Source organism: Lycorma delicatula, chromosome 2, assembly GCF_047948215.1.
Source record: "Lycorma delicatula isolate Av1 chromosome 2, ASM4794821v1, whole genome shotgun sequence".
Classification (NCBI taxonomy): Eukaryota; Metazoa; Arthropoda; class Insecta; order Hemiptera; family Fulgoridae; genus Lycorma; species Lycorma delicatula.
Genome location: NC_134456.1, coordinates 121,639,518 through 121,659,999, shown reverse-complemented (window position 1 = coordinate 121,659,999; position 20,482 = coordinate 121,639,518). Strand labels below are relative to the sequence as shown.

Genomic DNA, 20,482 nt, shown 5'->3' with positions numbered 1-20,482 from the left:
ATTGAATTGCTAATGAGTATTTTGAATTTTTCCATGTGTACACTTTTGAAAAAGAATTGGATAAACCAGATTCTTTGAATTTAGTTTTATTTCTGCTATAATAAGTTTGGGAATGTTAAATTTGTATTTATGTGACCTCTTCATTCTTATATAAGATATTTTTATTTATATCAGGTGTTGGTTTAATTAAATTAAATATTTTATTCTGGTCGATACATAATAATACATTATGTAAATCACATCAGAAATGGGTGGATATGTTATTACAGTTGTAAAAAAAGGGGGCTGCTCAAGGATTTGCTGGGACATATCGCAGGAAACTGTGGTAAAATCTTGATTAGAGCAGTATACAAAAATACACAATTATAATTTTAAAAATAGACATAATTAAAGCCCTTAAAATATTAAGATAGGAAATAATTTTAAGATAAATACATGAAGATACCAGATATAACACATTCACCATTCAGGAGGTGTCAGTAAAAGTAATTGAGCACATATTTATGGGATGCAAGAAATTCAGGGAGTTTAACATTTTTTAATTAGTACTATTTTATTCATTGAGTTTTCATTATAGGATGAAGAATTGTCGTCAAGTAACATCAAAAATTCATTATAGGACATAATTAATCCAAAGTATACCAGTGAGATTTGAAATCCAAGTTTTCTTGAGCAAATAACAGTGGTCATAACACTCAGTCATTTTAAAAAGAGAACAAATTTAATTGTATTTAAAAAAAAAAAATTTAGTCTGGGATTGTAAGTATAGAGTAACCAAAATAATTATTTAAAACTGTGTTTGTATTTACCTTGTGTACTAACTTCAGGCTAATATCACATTAAAAATATTTTTTGTATAAAATGTACAGTGAACAAAATTCCAGCTTGATATATAACAGTTCTGGAGAAATAAATTTTTTTGTTAAAAATACAAAATTACTGATAATGCCAGTAAACTAAATGTTTCCGGTTATATATTGATATAAAGTTTAGTCTGTATTTCAATCGTGGCGGATCTTCCCCTTAATTCTTGAAATGGTTTTTGTAAATAATTTCAATGATGGGTGGGATTATGGAAAAGGGAAAATATGCAGAAACAAAGAGGTTAGCAAAGGATAGAACAAGGTGGTGAGCAGCAGCTGTGACAGAACCTGCTGTAATGGCAGAACACTATGAATGAATGAATGCATACAACTATTATACAGATTGAATAACTTTTTAAAATATATTAAACTTTTTAAATGTATATTATAGAATTTAAATTTAGTTCTGTTATATGTTAAAAACTGAAAAACTTACGTAGAATTTTTGTACATGTGTATCTGTTTGTTTTACTGACTATATTGAGGATGTTTATTGGTTTTTTACATGTTGTATCACATTGCTCAGTACTTTTAAGGAATTCACCTTTGATGTTAAGTTTGTACAAACAGTCTAGTTTTTTGATATTCTGAAAGGAACGTGTTATGGAAAAACCATGTATGTTTCTTAAGTAGAATTATTTTTTTTTATATTCTTTTTAGGATTCTTTCATAGTATATAAAAAAAAACTTGTTTTCTTTTGATGTGGTAAAATTGTTTTTTAGTCATTGTAAGTAAAAATGTCAGGATTTACTTACAATGACTTACTACAAATGACTTTTTCATGGATAAAGTAAAATAGTAATAAAATTAATTGAATTGTTTTAAAACATTAGGTGTATTAAATTTTGAATTATTCTGCTATTGTATAAGATAATAAATTTAGTAATTAAAATAAAAATTAAAGTTCTCTCTCTTCATTTCATTTTGTTTTTTTAGTTTCGGGTGCTTTTTCATTTCTATCTAGATCTTGTGGATCTTTTTATATTGACATTTTTTAATGTTAAGTTTTCCTTTTAATACCATTTTCATTTAATATGCATCTATCTCAAAGAGTTAGTTTTTCTTTTTCAGTTTGTTAGTTTATAATCTCATTTACCCTTGCTAAAACTGTTTCATTTGTTACTTAATACAAGGGCGGTTTGGAAAGTAACCTCCATTTGGCTATAAATAAAAAACATGTATAGATAAAAATATTTTATTATATACAGCTTTTAACTATTTTTCAACATAGTCGCCTCACCAATTTACAAATATCTTCTTCATAAAGTTCAGCCACTGGGTAACTAGCCATCCTTTCACAGCATTTTGAAGTTTCTCATCATCATCAAAGTGCTACGATGCAGGCTATTTCTTCATACGAGTGAAGAGATGAAAATTGCTTGGTGCCATGTCAGTTGTAAGAGAGAAGATCAAAAATGTACCATTGAAATTGATTCAAAAGTTCTTGAGTTCTTCAAGCACTCTGACGATGAGCATTATCATTCAAAAAAACAAGCCGAATGACAGTCTACAGTTTCACAGTAGACTGCTGAAGTAATCGTTGTCCATGTTCATAAATTCGACTAGAAGAACTCCCTTGGCATCCCAAAAAACTGTACCCATAACCTTCCTTGCTGACAAAGTTTGGCAGACTTTCTTTGGCTTGCATGGAAAATTGGTATGGCCCCAGGCCATCAGCTGTTGTTTCATTTCTGCATTCACGTAGGCCAACTAAGTTCATTTAATTCTATTGATCCCTTTGAGCATTTTTGGAAACCACCGAGCACAGAACTTCTGGCAGCCAATTTATCAGTGACAGTCTCATACAAAACCGTACGAGAAATTTACAGAAATTGTTCAGAATGTTCAGAGGTGGTGAATCTTAGATTTTCATGCTCTTTTTTGTCGATTTCACTGACAAGATCATCACTCACAAAAGAAGGCGTACCACTCTTCTGTTTTTCATGGATATTTGTCCTTCCATTTTTAAAAAAATCAGACCCACTACCATACTACACCGTCACTCATATTGTTTGGGCCATACACAGTACACAACTTATGATGGATGTCTGCTGCCAAAACATTTTGTGCTTAAAGAAATCTTATGGGAGTACACAGCTCACTGACGCAGTTTGAAAGGTAGGTGAGGGATTCAGAGAGTATGCTGATGTGTCAATGGTGGTGCCACTAACACTACTACTTGCGCTATGCTACAACACAGGTTACTTTTTGAACTGCCTTTGTATTTCTAGGTCACTTATCAATTTTGTAATAAATTTCTTCATTTAATATACTATTCAAACTACCTGTTCTGCTGAACTTGACTTTTTTTTCTGCATAGTTCTATAAATAGTAGTAACATAATAATTAAATAACCAATGAAATAGTTAGGATTGAATTGATTTTTAGTAGAATATTGATGTATCAGTAGTAAGAACAACTGTGCAACTCATCTTAACATCTAGAAATCATATAAATTTTCAAATTTCTTTCTTATTCCTGATACCCAAGGAAATAGTTAAAATACTGTAACTATAAAGGATATAAGTAAAAGAAAACAAAAAATAGAGCTTAAATTGATGTAACAATTGTTTTTAGTTGATCATAAATATGGACCTTCTCAATTCAACTTATACATATTTCTTTTCTTTTTTATAAGTTCAGGACTTGTTCTTCATAAAATGGGTTAATTTCAATCATTAATTTTTTGTTTTGTGTAGAAGGTTCTTCAGGTGATTCCATTATAAGTGTTTACCATGTAACTTAAGGACAAGGAATCAGTTTACAACGGATCTAAGGCAGAGCCCATTCATTTAGTTATATGGATTTCTTTAAGCATTTTTAGAACCCACTGAGCACAGAACTTCCGGTAACGTAATTAGTGACAGTGACCTAATTGACAGTCGCATACAAAACCATACGAGAAATTTGTGGGAATTATTCAGAAAGTTCAGAGATGGTGAATTTTTACTTGTTTTCAGGGTGGAGAGAATATCCTTACTTTAAATCCAAAATGGCAGTTTCCAACTTAACCCAGTTTCTATGTAAAGATTTTAAGTAGTTCAAGTATCTTTTTTGGTTTCATTTCACCTAAGCAGCCGTGGTGAGTGTTACAGTCTCATAACTGAAAGGTCTTAGGTTTAAGTTTTCACTTTTACTTCAATTTTTTTCTTACTATTTATTAATGCAGATGATTTTTTATTGTATAGTATTTATAATAACAACAGTATTTATAAGAATCTGGAAAAAAATTCTATGAATTTAATGTTTGCTTGTTATTTTTTTGAGTATAACAATTATTTTTTAACCTAACAAACAGATTTTGTTTTAAAAAACTTCAAAAAATGTAAATATATAAATCTGTTATAATTTTCATCTTGCATGTTACAATCAAAAATATTTATGTTTTGCTCTTTATATTTGTTTTTTATATTGATCAATCTACTGATTGTAACAGTGATACTGAAAATTGAAATAAACTGTTGTTTAAATTTGTTTTTTGTTTTATAAAATGAAATCTGTTTGTTGTCTATTTATTCCTTCATTCTTTATGTGCATATCTCCATTACATCTTCATAAAGATTTTTAGGTTATTGATTGTAATATTCAAATAAAATAATTAACTAGTGCAGTTTTTACAGATGTTTATAAATATTTTTATAATAAATACTATATAATAAAAAGTCTGTGTTAAATGTATGAGGCTCGGCTGATAAATTTTGCACACAGGTGTGCTACATGGAAACAAAAGGTACTATCGAGTTGGGCATGATAGCTAAAATCCCCCTCTACAAACCTGCGATAATGCATTGAAATCCGTTTACTGGTTTGTTTTCAGTAGTTGTTAAAATGGAGTCAAGTACGGCTAATATGTCAACACGGTTAAAACAGCGTGCAGTGATAAAATTTTTAAGAGCAGAAAATGTAAATCCTACAAATATGTTTCATCGTTTAAAAACTGTTTACAGTAGTGAAACTGTTGATAGGTGTGAATAGGTGAGTGTTGAAATTTCACAAATGTGAAGCTGGTAAATCAACAATTGAGAACACACCTCACAGCGGACGACCAGTTTCTGTGACTGACCAGAAACATTGAAAGGAGGTGAACGATTTGTTTCAAAGTTACTGGCGAATCACTCAGCAATGCATCGCTATTCAGTTAGGCATATCTAAAGAATGAGTTGGCCATTTTATCAAGTAACTGGGTTACCTTAAAATTTGTGCACAGTGGTTACCACACAAACTCTCTGATGGCACTCTGCAAGTTTGAGTCTATTCTGCCCACCATACTCACTGGATTTGGCTCCATGCAACTTCCACTTCTTTCCTCTTCTCAAAAGTAATTCACCACCGATGATGAGCTCAAGGAAGCTGTGGCCACTCTTGGATCCGAGAAAGACTGCAAGAATTTTTCAGTGATGGAATGCAAAAACTTGTCAACCATTGGAAAAAATGTATCTATGTAAACTGGGATTATATTGAAAAATAAATATTATATTTTGTAGCTAAGGTATTATACTTCTATTCATTTTTTATCTCACTCCAGTACCTCTTTTCATTCCCATCCTACGCATATATGTGCAAAATTTATCAGCCGAACCTTGTATATATGCAAGAAAAAAAATAAAAGTTAAAAAACTGATATGAAGACTTGAACCCGAGATCTTTTCATTATGAAACTGAAATGCTCCCTATTTGACTTCTACCGCTGAAGTGGTTGTTTATATACAAATAAGCTACTTGAATCACTTTTTAACTCATTTTTTTTTAAATAGGGTTTCCTCAGAAATGAGGCCAATTTTGATTTAAAGTAGGGATCTCCTCTCCTATCACCTTGCAAAGGGGCATCAGAAAACTATATTGTAAGCTACCAATAGACCTACCAATATATGTACCTACCAATCGATTATTTTTTAAGTGCAGATCTATATTACAGAAATGAAATATTTTTAAATAAAACATTTTTTACTTAGACAATTTGTTGATATTTATTAATTTATTGCAGTAACAGAAAACTGATATCAAATAATAGCTAGGAGCAATAATGACAATTCTATGAATTCTTGACCAGGATTTGAATCCAAAACTTCTTACATGAAAGGCAAGGATACTTTCCATTCCATCACTGAGATCATTATGTTAATTTGGCCTCATCATTAGTTATTGGTACGTTCTTATAACTTGTATTCCCTAAGCTCATTCTAATGTTCAAATTATTTTCATAAGAAAATTCAATAAAATTTGGTGAAATACTAGATAAAAAAAGTATCTTATCTTACCTATCTTATATTACAAAGCCTATTCTAGTAGGAGTCTATTTTTGTTGTTTTTCTGTCTTCTTTAAGAATCAAGACATTGATTTTTCACCTTTTGTCTTTTAAGAAGAGCGGATAACTTTTTCAAAGAAGCATCATTGTTTGTAGACTTTGTATATTTTAAATAAAACTAAAACATACACAATAAACTTTTTAAAAAGCTGATGATAACTTTTAACAAAAACTAAAAATACCTACGCTTAATTAAATTTTTTTTTTTAATTGCCACAAAATTCAAGGCAGTAAATAGAAATATGTAAATAAGTTTTTTATTTATTCTGATGGGTACATAATATATTATATAGATAACATCAGAATTAGGTTGATATGCTACTCCACAGATGAAATAAGGAACTACCTCAAAGCATTTGCCTGGGTAGATCAAGGGTAACCATGGTAAAACCTTGATTTGAAGGGTACTAACAACTGTTACAAAGGTATCTAGCACGAGAGATTATCGATTCCTTTTTCCCAATAAACATTAACTCATCAGTCAGTAATTATCTAGGTTGTTTTGTCCTGAAAATATCTTTGTTCAATCAGGCACCCTATTCTATAGATTTATTTTCCTGTGAATATATTCTATTCAAAATTAAAGTTATTATTGAAATTAAATATCTTATGTTTTATTTAGTGATTTTGAAATATCCAATGGAAATTCACATTAAGGCTTAAGGCTTTATCAGATAAATGACTTACATAGGTAGTTTGATCATTGATATGTAATACCAGTGATTGATGCTTGTTGGGGATAGTATTTTGAATAAAATGGAGATAATTGATTGTTTTATTTTTTCCAAGACTTGTCTCATTATTTAATTGCCAGACCATATGTTGCTGCTCTTCTTCAAATGAGAAACTTATCCATGAAATATGAGAGTTTAATCTGAGGAGCAGTTAAAAAATTTTAAATTCTCAAAATTTATTTCTGCCTTGTTGATTTTGTATGAGTTAGATGGTAGTTAATACATTAATATTACCATATCATTATACTCTATGATACGTTTTACTGAAAAAGATTGATTACAAATTAATGACAGTTTTGTTATTATTATTATTACATTATTTTTCTAATATTATAGTAATTAGTATGTAATTTAAAGTTAGAAAAATAAATTATGGTTTGGTTATTAAAAATAAATAAAAAAAACTACGTATTTTATGGCTAATTATTTTCTATATTTTATTTTTTCTATTTATTTCTTTTACTTTGTTTTTCTAAATTCCATCATACTTCTTCATCCTGTTGGGTTTGTTTTTTTTTATACACCTCCTGCTCATCTGTTGTACATCATAAAACTTATTAGTCCATCTTATTTCTTAACCTCTTCTTTTTTTTTAACTCCTCTCCTCCGTCCTTGTCTTTGTCTATTCATAGATTGCTTGGTGGAATTGCTTGCTATATACAGACATAAAACTTTTTTAAACATACACTTTCTCATCGAAACCTACCCTCCCACTTTAGCTTCTGGAGGCTGCAATCAACTTTAATTATTATATAAATCTAGAAACATATGCATGTATGTATGTATAAGTCTATGCATATAATCAGTAATAAAATTTACTTTAATTAAAACATTAAATTGTTGTATAAAAACACGGTTCTGTTGTAATTTTCTTTGCATTTCAAGGCTGTTTTGTAATTAAGAACTTAATAAAGTTTATTTCTTTATTTTGTTAATAAAATAAATGTTTTTATTTGTTTGTTAGTTATACTGTATTTTACTAACTAATGTAAGTTGATTGACTGAATGCAAACCTTTGTGATATAAACATTTTTTTATTTATATTTAATAAAGTTTTAGGGTTTTTCATTAGATTTGATGTTTTGAATCGCTATCATAAAATATTTCTTTTGTTATATCTATAAAAGTTAATCGTTAACGTGAAGGCAGATTAAAGGTTTTCTGTCTGGATTGGTTCAATGCGGTTTTGTAGCAGTTTCTTTTTATATATAATAAACTTAGAGGTATTAGTATATCTGTGAACTGAGTGCACATTGAACAAATGCTTATCTAAAAGTAATTTAGAAGTTCCTCAAGTAGATTTTATGATAATCATATAATTAAAAATATTGGTAATCTGGATTTTGGTTAATCTAGACTGCAGAAGGAAATAAACATTTTGCAATAAAGTATTTAGACCTTATAGTTTTCTAAAGTAAAAAAATTAATTACTACTTTTAAAAAATATATCTCAAATTATGTTAATGACATGGTACTATTGATTGATAGATGTCTGTGCTACTGATTCCTATCTTTCTTTGTTTTTATTATTAATTTATTTTGTGCTGAGTTCTTTTTGAGAGAATTTCCAGATGATTTAAACACCGTTCTGTTAAAATTTGTGTACTGTAATAGTTTATCAATACTAGCCCTATAAAAATCTAGCCTATTTATCTAGTTGAATATATTTATAATGAACAAAAATCTAATTATGCTCTCGCATAGGAATTGTAATACACTTTCAAGTATAGAAAACATGCAAATACTTGATAGCAATAAAAATAAATTTAAATTGCTTACTCCCAAGAAATTATGCTAAATAAAAAACAGAAAAAAAAATACTAGTAAAAACTGTATTTTCTAAAAGATTGGACCCACAATTTCTCACACCAACCCAGACTCCAATTTTTGTTTTGTGTAAAGATTTTTCTCGTAATTCATGACAGTTAATTGTTGACCACAGTTGTGTATTTTTTAAATTAATTTACCCTTCCAGATGAAACCGTGCTTCATCTGTTAAAAATATAATGTCAAAGATACCTATGGAATTTTGATCAATAAAATGTTGACAATAATTTAGTCTTTTGGCATAATCTGTAAGTTTCAGCTCTTAAACACACATTTCTTTATGGGGGAATAGTTTCAGTTCTTTTCTTTAAGATTTATGTGCGGTAGCAAGTCCGATATCTTACTGCTGTGCTAACTTACGTGTTGACTTTGAGGAACTTTTAGCCACAGCATTTGAAATATCAAGCAGCTTCTGTTCATTTAATTTAGGTGATTTTCCAGTTTGGGCCAGCATCTACAACATAGCCTATTGCCTGGAATCTTTTGATGAGAGTTGAACTGCATTGTAGAAAGAAATGGGAGTGTTTGGAAACTTTTCCGAAAACGTGTGCTTCGCTAAATCAGTTAAAGATGTGTTCAACGAGAAAAATGCATTTGTCTTCCAAAAGAAGCATTATATTTTTCATAACTATTGATTAAGATAAACAAAATGAAGCATGTTCAATCACAACTTAACAACTGATGTATTGGTTTATTGCTGAGAAACACAGAGCACCAACCTAATCCCCACTCCCTGGTCTGAAGGATTGGTCTGAAGGTTGGAAGGATTGGATTTTATTTTTTTTTTATATATATATATATATATATATTTATAAATATGTACATTTCCAAATAATCATGATCTGGAGAGTGTACCTGATTCATGCAAAAGTTAGCTTTTAACCTTCTAAAAAATACCCTGTTTGAATTTTGAAAATCGAACAATTGTTTGCAGAGATGTTACAAGAGCACCACATTGCACCTCCCAAAACAGCGCCCTAGGGGCACCCTGATTGTTACCCGATAATGTTAATGATCGGTCTAGTTTCCCATGAGGTGCACGTATAACTCACCACTCTAGCCTCATACGCAGTCTCCACAGGAAGCCTATTATTGTTAAACAGAAATTTTTTAAATTATTTAATATTATTCGTATTTGTAATGTTATTCAGTTGACTGATACGAATCATCAGTTCAAACCCAGCTCAAACAGTCACAGTTCATTAATTCAATTCATTAAAGTTTGTGCTTCAACTGGCAAATCTCCAATACTACATACATATACTCATATGTATATTTTTTCTACAACAGAAAGATATCAAAAAACCTCAATATGCTGAGAAACACGGGTAAAAATTTGGTTGCGATTGATAGAGTAGTTTTTCTGTTTATCCTGAACAAACAAAAACGCTCTTCCTCTTTGTATAATAGTATTGATATAGATAGGAAGTGTTATCAACAAGTACTGCTTTGTTGAGGTGAATTAATTTGAAGTTCTTCCAAAAAATCTTTTAATTTGAAAGTTGTTTAAAAAAATTACAGATAGCTAGCATGAGTATATAAATGTAAATGTAAATATATAAATAAGAAATACGAGTGGAAATCTCATACACAACCCAACAGCTGTTTTTAATGCGAATAGATTTTTTTAACAACTTTATGTATTCATTCAGAACAAATATATTTTGCTGCTTTGTAAAATTAGATGCTAACATTTTTATAATTAAACTATTAAAATCCCCCAATATCTTCATCGTTTGCATACCATCTAATTCATATACTACATACAATGGTGACTTCACTTGTCATAAAGTACTTGTGTAGCTATTTATAATTATTATTGCTTTACATCTATTCTCAAACTTGAATATTTTCTGGATCTATGGAAAATAGCTGAAACCAACCAAACTAGGTAAACCACCTAATGATATAACATCATATCGGCCAATTAGCATGCGAGTTGTGTGGTGGTAACAGGCCCACTAGACACAAACAACATAGTGCTTGCTAGAGTCGTGAAGTAGAATATCATCGTGAAGGCGATCATCTGTCTGTCATCTGGTGGGTGGTTGTTTTTTTTTCATGTTGCTGGATTTTGGAATTGAAATCTTACCTCGAGTTTGTGTTAATTTAATAATCTTTTGATGTACTTCTATAATTTTTCAATTGTCTTTGGCGTTAAGGCTAATTTTCCATTTTTATCCTCAAGCAAAGGGCTGGGTAATTTGTATTTTGAATCGTTGGATAAAGATTTCTCAACGAAACAGTATAATTAAAAAATAAATCTTTGTGACTAACAATATTACATATACTTTGTTCTTAAATAATTCTTAATTATAAGTAGATCTATATTGTTTTTGAATCTTATGGAATTTTTTATTATTAATAATTGTGATAATAAGTTATCCGCTGTGATAACCACTTTGAAAATTAAGTTTTTTTATAAATATTTTTGGTACATGATAATCAACAATATTGTTAATACATAACTGCAATTCCTTAAAAAAAATTGTTTATCTGTGGTTAATATCAAATCCCTTTCAGGCATGGCATTTCTTTTATGCTACAAAATTCAGTTTCCATGTTCCATGTACAAACTTCAAGGTTATGTGGCAATATAAAAAAATAAGTATTATTTACAATCAAACTCTCATTTAGTAAATCTTGAATGTTACAAAATTAATATTTTTATATCCGGTAAGATTTTATGAGGTATAAAATTAGAATTCAAAATCTTAGATGACGTTATCTCTAAGATAAATGATATTTATCATGATGAAAAAATTTCAGCATAGGCAATATCTGTTTACTATGTTTCTTCTTCCTCTCCTCAGTCTATCTTCCTATCGCTTGTCTAAATTTTCTTCTGTGCTTGATTTCTTCTTCTGAGATTTGGAGTCGTTCCAGGTTGTCTTGTGTTTCTTTCATCCAAATGGATTTTAATTTACTTGGCTTGATGATGTTGAAAATTTTCTTAGCGAGTTTATCATATTCAGTCATCCTGCTTAAGTGTCATATGTGTTTTTGTTAAATGAATTGCAGAAAAGTCAGTTGAAAAACCCAGTAAAATAAAGATCAATAAAAAATTTCTTATTGAAGCAAAGATTTATTTCAATAGTGTTTAAATTTTTCAAATAATGTATTACTTTTTTTCTAAGTTGCCTAGTCTGGATTCAATTAATCACCAACATTCTTACCACTGTGCAAAATAACTTCAAATAACAAAAAAATAATCACCAAACAGAACCCTAACAGAACCCTAAAAACCTAATATGAAAATTTGACTTTCAGGGGATGCTGAATTGTCAGTCTGTACAAAATCCTGTAACAGAGCTAATCAAAACTAAGGAAGGCAAACTTAAGGGTAAATTTATAATTATAGTCATAACATTAATACTAAGATTATTTAACATGTTTTTGTATTATTTAAGTTGTTACAAAATTTAAGTGTTAACAACATAACAGATATAACAGTATTTGTTTTACTCCAATTTATACAATATTGTAACAAGACCGGTATAGTGAGCCTGAGTAAAGGATTCCTACCGATTGTAAAAGTAATGTAAAGTACAATTGCAGGAATCCAGAAGGGACAAAAAGGAGAACCTTTTTGTAAAGTATGGTCGTTTAACAATTATCCTTTGTTATACTGCCTGTTAACATGCAGTGAACACCTGTTGTACGGTGAGAAGAGGCCAGGTTTGGAATTCATGGGAACAAAAGCCTTGAACAACTGTTTTCACACTATGAGTTGGGTCCAGTCTGGTAGGTAAAGAGGCTAGAAGTATAAATAGCCCAGTAAGACCGGCTAAAAGAGAGTTCTATTAGAACCAGTCTGCAAGGTGTTACGACATCAGTCCCACAAGGGCAGTTCAGCAAGGAGAGGCTGCGAGTTGTGTGAGTTTGGTGGAGTTCTGCAAATCAGTCCGGCAAAGAGAGTCACAGGTGTGTCTGCGAAGATGAGAGTGCAAGACTTCAGTCCAGCAAGGAGAGTCTTGAATCCAGTTCGATAAGACTAAGATGATGCCACGAGTAATTCCAGTAAACAAGAAATATTATCGGTGAGTTACAGTAAAGCTATAAGTGTATAAGTGGAAGAAATAATGCAATAACCTTTAGGATAAATAGCAAGGGTATTTGCAAGTGAAATTTATAAGATTGTTTGTTAATATAAGACTAGTGTTTAAAAAGGCTTAAGACTAGCAGTTTCTTTTGTTAATGGGTTGAATTCTAGTTTTGTTTTTTCTACCTGGAATAAATTCTGAACGATTTTTTGAACTCTGTCCTATGTATATAATCTGTATTTACTATTGACACTTATGACTATTTGATGTGTAATATTTTGATTGTTATTCTTTGTTGATTACATTATTTATTTGGATTTGTTAGTGACATGTACTATTATCATTTACTACTATTATCCTGATTATTATTGTGGTTGTAATTACTATATTAATAATTGTGTTCATTAATTGTTTTATTATTGTCACTTATTATTATTAATTTGTCTGATTATAATTATGAACATTTTAAACCAGTAAGTTGTAATTATATAAACATTCTAAATTGTCAACCTCTCAATATTCTGATCTAGCCACAAAACATGCGGCAATATACTAAGCATAAAAGTGTACAACACAATATAAATATTATTTACTTCATCATCATATTCTTGTTTCTTCGTCACATTACTAAATCTAGAATGTTGAATTTTAATAATGAGTATGGGCAGTCATTTATTATAGTATTATTATGTTTAATTATTTTTATTCTTTTTCTAAGATAATAAATTTAAATTTTAATTGATCTCAGTCTTTAACAATATATTTTTTTGTCTATAAGAATTGATGCATTTTAGTAATTTGCTCTCTGAATTGAAGAGGATTGTACTTGCCACCACTTTTCTTTTGTAAAACAGAGTATTGAACATAGTGATATTTAAAAGTTGGCAGAACTGCTTTTATATCAACCATTATTGTCTTTTCTTTCGAGCGGGTGTGTGCTCAGCATTTGATCCATCCTATCAACTCTGTCCATAAATATATAATCATTGACAACATTTGGAAGCATTGCCTTCTTTCTTTCCTTACTATTCTATGCATTCTCATTTGTGTTTAGTTGTCTAACACAAGACAATCTCATTTATCTTGCCGCTTCACTATCATTTATGACACACTGATTCAATTTCATTACTTAATTTTAAAGTAGATTTATATTGTTTTTGAAGCTTATGGAACTTTGTAATTGCGATAAAAGCATTTATGTTTTGCTTTTTGTTACAGCAAGTAGATTTACTACAACTGGAAGAGGAACTGCTTGATATTAGTAATGGTGACATCGAAAAAGATCCTTTAACAATTGAAGAGACCAATTTAGTTGAAAATGAAGTGGTAAGGGTATTCGATTTTTCATACAGTGAAACACCAATTATCCAGATGAATCTCTTTGCTAGGCCAAATCGGGATAATCGAAAAGGATAATTTAAAAAAGGTTTATCATATATACTGTACATATCATTCTAATGTTAAATGGGTAAGACATTAAGTAAAAAAATTAAAGATAAAAAGTAAATGTATTTTAGTAAAATTAAGCAGAAATTTGGAACGTATGTACAATAAAAGAAAAAAGAGATATAGTAATATGGTACAAAAAGTACATTATGTAGAAATTTGCTTGTATAATTAGTTTTGCAGAGGTCGGTGTAAAAAGCTACCACATTTATTATTCAATAGCTATCGGTTCCATCATATTTCTGATTGCAGTCATGTATGCTATTCTCGGAGGGAACCTTTTTAAAATTATTTTCAAAGGGGTGGAACTCGCCCTCTCCACTATACCTATTCCAATTCAAAAATCTTAAATGGCAATAGTAACATTTAATTACATTAATCGACAAACTGAAAAATATAATGAATTTTGGTGAAAAGAAATCCAACCCTCCCGTTCGCTCAGTAGGTGTGAAAACCATTTAGGTTGTACTTTATAAAAATCCAGTCCAACAAACTAACTATAAAGTTATTGACATTACTTCTTAAACCATTTGAAATTATGATTATGATTATAATCTGTAGATTAAAACTTTGAAAATTATTTTTCAAATTACCAACATAAAATTTTGCTCTTAAGTATTCTCAAAATTATAGGAGTTGAAAACTTATTTTTTTAAAATGAGACAATGTAGGTTGTGATACCTCATTGGAAGCCCCTTTGCATGACAAGTAATTATGTACAAATAAAATAAAAATTGGTTCACTGGTATTTATGTTATGATTAAAAATGTGGTTTTTTTAATGTTATGTTGAGATACAGTGTTACTGACCCAAAGCATTAGGTCTGAAGTCATCCATTCTTGTTAAAAATATGGATTTTAGGTTTCTCCATTATTGATTAAACGTACCAGTAAACACAGCATTAAAACAAACGTTAAACATACAAAAAACCAATAATAAGGTACCTTATCTTTGCTAGTAACATGCTAAACAATCTATTACCAGATAAACTTAATAAATAATTAAAAACTAATTCATAAATGAATAATAGTTAATCAAAAAATAATGTTTTACTTAATTTATTCTTTATTCTTTATTTATTCTTTATTCTTTACTTAATTATATATATGTATATATTGCCTACAGCAATTTTTTGTTTTAAATTGTACAAATCTTAAACTTTTCTTTGTTACAACTTGTAATATAATCCCAAACAAAAAAGTCCAAAAGACTGATATGTGGGAGATCTAGTTGGCTATGCAGTTGGACTTCTCATCTGATCCAACATCCAGGGAAGCGTTGTTCAGAAACATGGTAACATCTCAATAAAAGTGTGGTGAAACACTATCTTGTTGGAAACTGTATCCTGCAGGAATCTGAGGAACAACAAAGTTTTCAAGCAGTTGAGGTACGTTTGCCTTCAAACAGTGGGCTCCATGAAAAAACTGACTGATGGTGCCAATTTTATTCCGTCATAATCGGACATTGATTTTTGATTTGTCTCTTTCATTTGCAATTGTAATTATTAATTATTTTTGATTTTACAGGTTACTATCGATAAAGGAAGCATCAAGGGAAGTATCAAAATATCCAATGAATGTAAGTGTGCATATGGTGATGTAACAACAGAAGAAAATTTAGTGGAGAATATAAGTAGTGAAAACGTGTTATTTTTCCAGAATGGGAAGAAATTGGTTTGTGAATATTGCGATGAAAGATTTCGATGTAAATGTTATTTAAAGAGACCCATTAACTTTCATTGTAAAAAAAAAATAATAGTAATTTTTGTCAAAAGTCTCTTATTCATGATAACGATTTAAACCTTATGCATAATGAAGAGAAAAATTATATTTGCAACTTTTGTCAGAAGACTTTTAATCAAAGTGCTAATTTAAAATTACATTTAAATATTCATACAAAAGAGAAAAATTATGTTTGCAACTTCTGCCAAAAGGTTTTTTATCAACCTTCTAATTTAAAGAAACATCTTAATATTCATACAAAAGAGAAAGATTATGTTTGTAAGTTCTGCCAAAATGTTTTCAGTCATTTTTCTACTTTAAAGACGCATCTTAATATTCATAGAAAAGAGAAAAATTATGATTGTAACTTCTGCCAAAAGGTTTTCAGTCATTATTCTAGTTTAAAGAAGCATCTTAATATTCATACAAAAGAAAAAAATTATGTCTGTAAATTCTGCCAAAAGGCTTTTAATTATCTTTCTAATTTTTAAGAAGCATATTAATTTACACACCAAAGAAAAAATTTGTTCGTAACATTAGTCAAAAATCTTTAATGAGAGTTATACTTTAAAAAGTTACTTCTTTTTGTTGTAATGATTATGTTTGTAAGGCGGAGGTTATGTGTGTTCTCAATATTGTACAAAATAAGTTATACTTAAGTTTACGTGAAGATATTGGTGCAACTTTTAAAATTACCTTTCCTGATAGTTGTATAGTGTCAAAATTCCAGCTTGGAGCTATTAAATGCTCTTGTCATCAATCATGTTCCTGTACTGTACTTGGATGGCATTCTGCAAATACACTGGACTAATAATGACAAAATATTTTTCAAGTAAATATTAGTAACGTTTGTTTTCTGTTCTAGTTTTCTTATCTGTATTACTTTTAGTTTTCCTTTAAGTTTTGATCATACATATATTCTTTATTAAATTGAAATATATGTATCTTAATGTTTTTATGCAAACCAAGTTATGAAATATAGTTTTCTTTTTACTTGACAAAATAATGTAGGCTAGTTTTTGTGAAAAAGTTCAGCAATTCTATGTGTGTGCCAATTGTTTCAAAATTTTTAAAAATTGCTTTAGTTAGCTTTTATTTCTTATCTGTTACTTTTAGTTACCATGATGTTCATCAGAAAAAAACTTATTATATTTTTGTTGTTTTTTGTTTTGTACTTTACAGTGTAAATTACTGAAACAATTTATCACAAAAATTAGCCAAATTTTAAATGTATATTGAAAAAATCATTAAAAAATGAATTTAATAATAGAAAAAAAAGTGTGAGTTGGGCAGCTACGGGTACGGTAAAGACTGCAAACAAAATAATTTATGTACTTTGCAGAGTAAAGTACCACAGCTGCTCATCGGAACCGGCTCACCTAAGCATACTGGCACAGATGGGCTGTCCACCCTTCCCTACGCTAAAGTCCACGGCATCTCCCTTCAGCGCCCTTACCGTGTAACACCTTCATAGCATACGTGTCAAAGGCCCTTCAGTTCTCTTTTGAGGACAGCATGAAGGACACCAGGTTTTCAGGTCTTGATCTGTCGATGTCCGCCAAAGGTGCCATTGTGCACACATAAATATGGTGTGCTCCGCTGTGTCCTCTGTTGCAAAACATGCAGCACGGAGTGTCCCGTCTGCCAAATCAATTGAGGTAATGTTGAAACATTCCTTGGCCGTAGAGCAATTGTGACGTATAAAAATCTATATTGCCACGTTTCCTTTTTGTCCATATGTCTAAGTCTGTGATACATCTCCTTGTCCAGGCTGCTTCATTTCCAGTCATCTATCTTTCATGCCATGTCTCCATTACAGTAGCCTTGTCCTCACGCTTCCCCATACCATCGTAGCAAAGCTCTTGCACTCTAACTTGAAGGTCAATTGGCAAAGCTGATGCCAACACGGTCACCGCACTGTATGACGTAGTTGTATAACACGCCGTAACACCCAACAACGTTCACCTGTGGACTGTGTAAACGTGCCCAGTTCCTTTTAATCATTGACATGATTAATCGGCGTTTGGAAGCCCTTGGAGCCAACTGAGTAGTGATCAACACATTCAGTGATTTCAAGATTTTTTAGGTCCTTGTACAACTGTCTACTATGTGTTGACTAAACTTACATGATTTGTTGATCTGTACCCCCAGGTACATTATCATGTCTCTCGTAGTAACTGACCACCTAGCATGAGGTTTATTCTACCCATCATTCTTCTGCCTGTTAGTGTAATGTAATTTATAATATGTATTAAATTTTATTACATATAAATATTTTTTTTTAAATGTTCATATGTTACCAGTGTAATTGACTTTGTAGATGTGTGTTTCACTTAAATAAAAATACATCTTCATTAATAAAAAAATATATTCATGAATAATAATGTTTAGTATATAGACAAGTTTCAATGATAGGCAAAATAAAGGCTTTTTTATTTTTGGATGTACTTTTTTTAATAAAGAATGCTGCTCTTAGTTTTTTAGCGAATAAAACATGTAACAACATAAGATATTTATTGAATAAGTTATTAAATTTATATTTGCATTTGTTAATATTGTTTAATGCAGGGAATCTACATTGGATCGCATTAATGTTTAATAAACAAAATTATTTTTGCAGCACCTTTTAAAACAATAAAAAAGTAATTATATTTGACTATCTGTTTTACTGATGTGATTATGTGTTTTACTGTGTCTCATAAATCTTCATGTTTAATCAACTAAGAACAAACACAAGTTTTTAAGTGTGCTTTAACATGTTAGGTTCTATAAAATATTGAAATAGTATTACGCAAGATTATCATTATTAAGATTATTGCCCTGAGAAATTGCAATAGAATTTGAAAGATCATATATTATAATGCTATAATTTACATCCTTGGTTCAGAACATCAAGCATTCGTATCTAATTCAAAGAATTAGGGCTTGATACAGCTACCCTTTTTACTGGATTTCCATCACAGTCCTATGTTAAAGAACAATTGCCATGAGAGCTTGAGCGTTACGAATAATCCAGTCTACAATAATTACATTAACATTATTAAAAATATCAGCTATTAAAAAATACAAACACCTTGCATTACAGTTATATTCAGCTTCTTGCATTCAGTCTATGGAGAACCTATTTTTTAAATTTCTCTGCCATTACCATTTCATCCTTACTTCACACCCGTCTGTTTCCAGGGTGCTCTGTCTGGACGTTCCAGGTGTGATGGAACAATCGGTTAGTTGTAAAGGATGTAGTTTTTATTATTACCTTCAGATGCGGTTTACATTTATTTTACCTTCAATATTTGTAATTAAAAAATATGTGCTCTTAGACTAAGAATAATCTGATCTGATACTATTTATTCTAACATTATGACACTGTGCAATCGATCAACAAAAACAGTGTTGTACCTTGTGAACTAACTCCTATAATTGCACTCTGTTCACCAGATGAAATATCCACCGCCTTATCCTATTCTGGATATATTGGTACTTTGTATTTACATGACCAAAGTAGCACTGTCTCATTGATATATGCCCACAGAAACACCCGCTTCAAATGTTTTCCGAGGGACATTCAGATTTCATGCGGGTGAACAGAATGTAATTAATTATAGGTCGGTTCACAGTGGTACAACTGATGCTTGTTGTTCTAATAATTTGTTGCTGTTAAGATTTTTTGAGAGTCCTTCACTTTTTTGTTTAGCTGTACTGTAAAGGTACAAAACTGAGATCCCGCTTAAGAGCGGTTTTGTCGGATAACAAATTTGAATTTTGCTTTCTTTTTCTTTTGCAACAGAATTTATTTTATTATTAAATAAGGAAAGTAATTTTGTGATAATTTATGAATGCTGGAATCGCATAATTTTTTTACATTTTGATAAAAGTACTGTTTTACTATATTTATGTAAATGCTATTTGAGTTTTATGACAGCTGATTTTAGATTTTTTCTTCAAAAAGTGACAGATATATTTGTTAATTTACTTTTAGCAATTAAAGCAAGTACAGGCTTGTTTACAGCTGCTTGTGGATGTCGAAATTGTAGTATGTAAAATAATAACGTGCTTGGATGAGTTCAAACCAAAAATTTAGTAGATTTAAATGTGATACTATAATATATAATGTTTCAATTGCTATTAAACAATAATTTTTATTGAATTTTGTTAATTATAATTTAAGAATCATTAATTAATGTAAAAATTATATTGTCGAAAGTCCTCTGTAAATAAACTAATTAAACAATTTTTTTCACGCTGATTTGACTGCCTCTGCAAGTAATATTTTTCAAATTCATTTTTGCATTTTAGTAGTTTTCATAATAATTTCTATTTTTTTATCTTTAATTGCTGTTGGCAGATCATCGTGCTATAATTAATTAATATATAGAATATATTAATTAATTTTAATTAATTAATAAATTAATAAAAAAATAATTAATTAATTATTGTATATATACAATTATTTTCATAAAAACTTAATGAAAATAATTGTGACTATAACTGTGATTGTAATAATAATAAGTTGTGACTATATAATAAGTTTTTATATAATA

The 20,482-nt window shown here is 29.8% G+C and overlaps 1 protein-coding gene across 2 annotated transcripts in view; it reads left to right on the top strand.

Moving 5' to 3' along the window:
• LOC142319189 (prefoldin subunit 5-like) overlaps positions 1 to 20,221 on the top strand; it is a 41,775-nt gene extending 21,554 nt beyond the window's left edge. The window contains exons 5-7 of one of the 2 annotated variants that reach the window (XM_075356178.1): positions 12,002 to 12,074; positions 13,993 to 14,100; positions 15,747 to 20,221. In XM_075356178.1, coding sequence (XP_075212293.1) covers positions 12,002 to 12,057 — 56 coding nt within the window. In that variant the 3' untranslated portion in view covers positions 12,058 to 12,074; positions 13,993 to 14,100; positions 15,747 to 20,221. The remainder of the gene's footprint in view (positions 1 to 12,001; positions 12,075 to 13,992; positions 14,101 to 15,746) is intronic. The other variant, XM_075356181.1, reaches the window with a different exon arrangement.
• Positions 20,222 to 20,482: the final 261 nt, after the last annotated feature.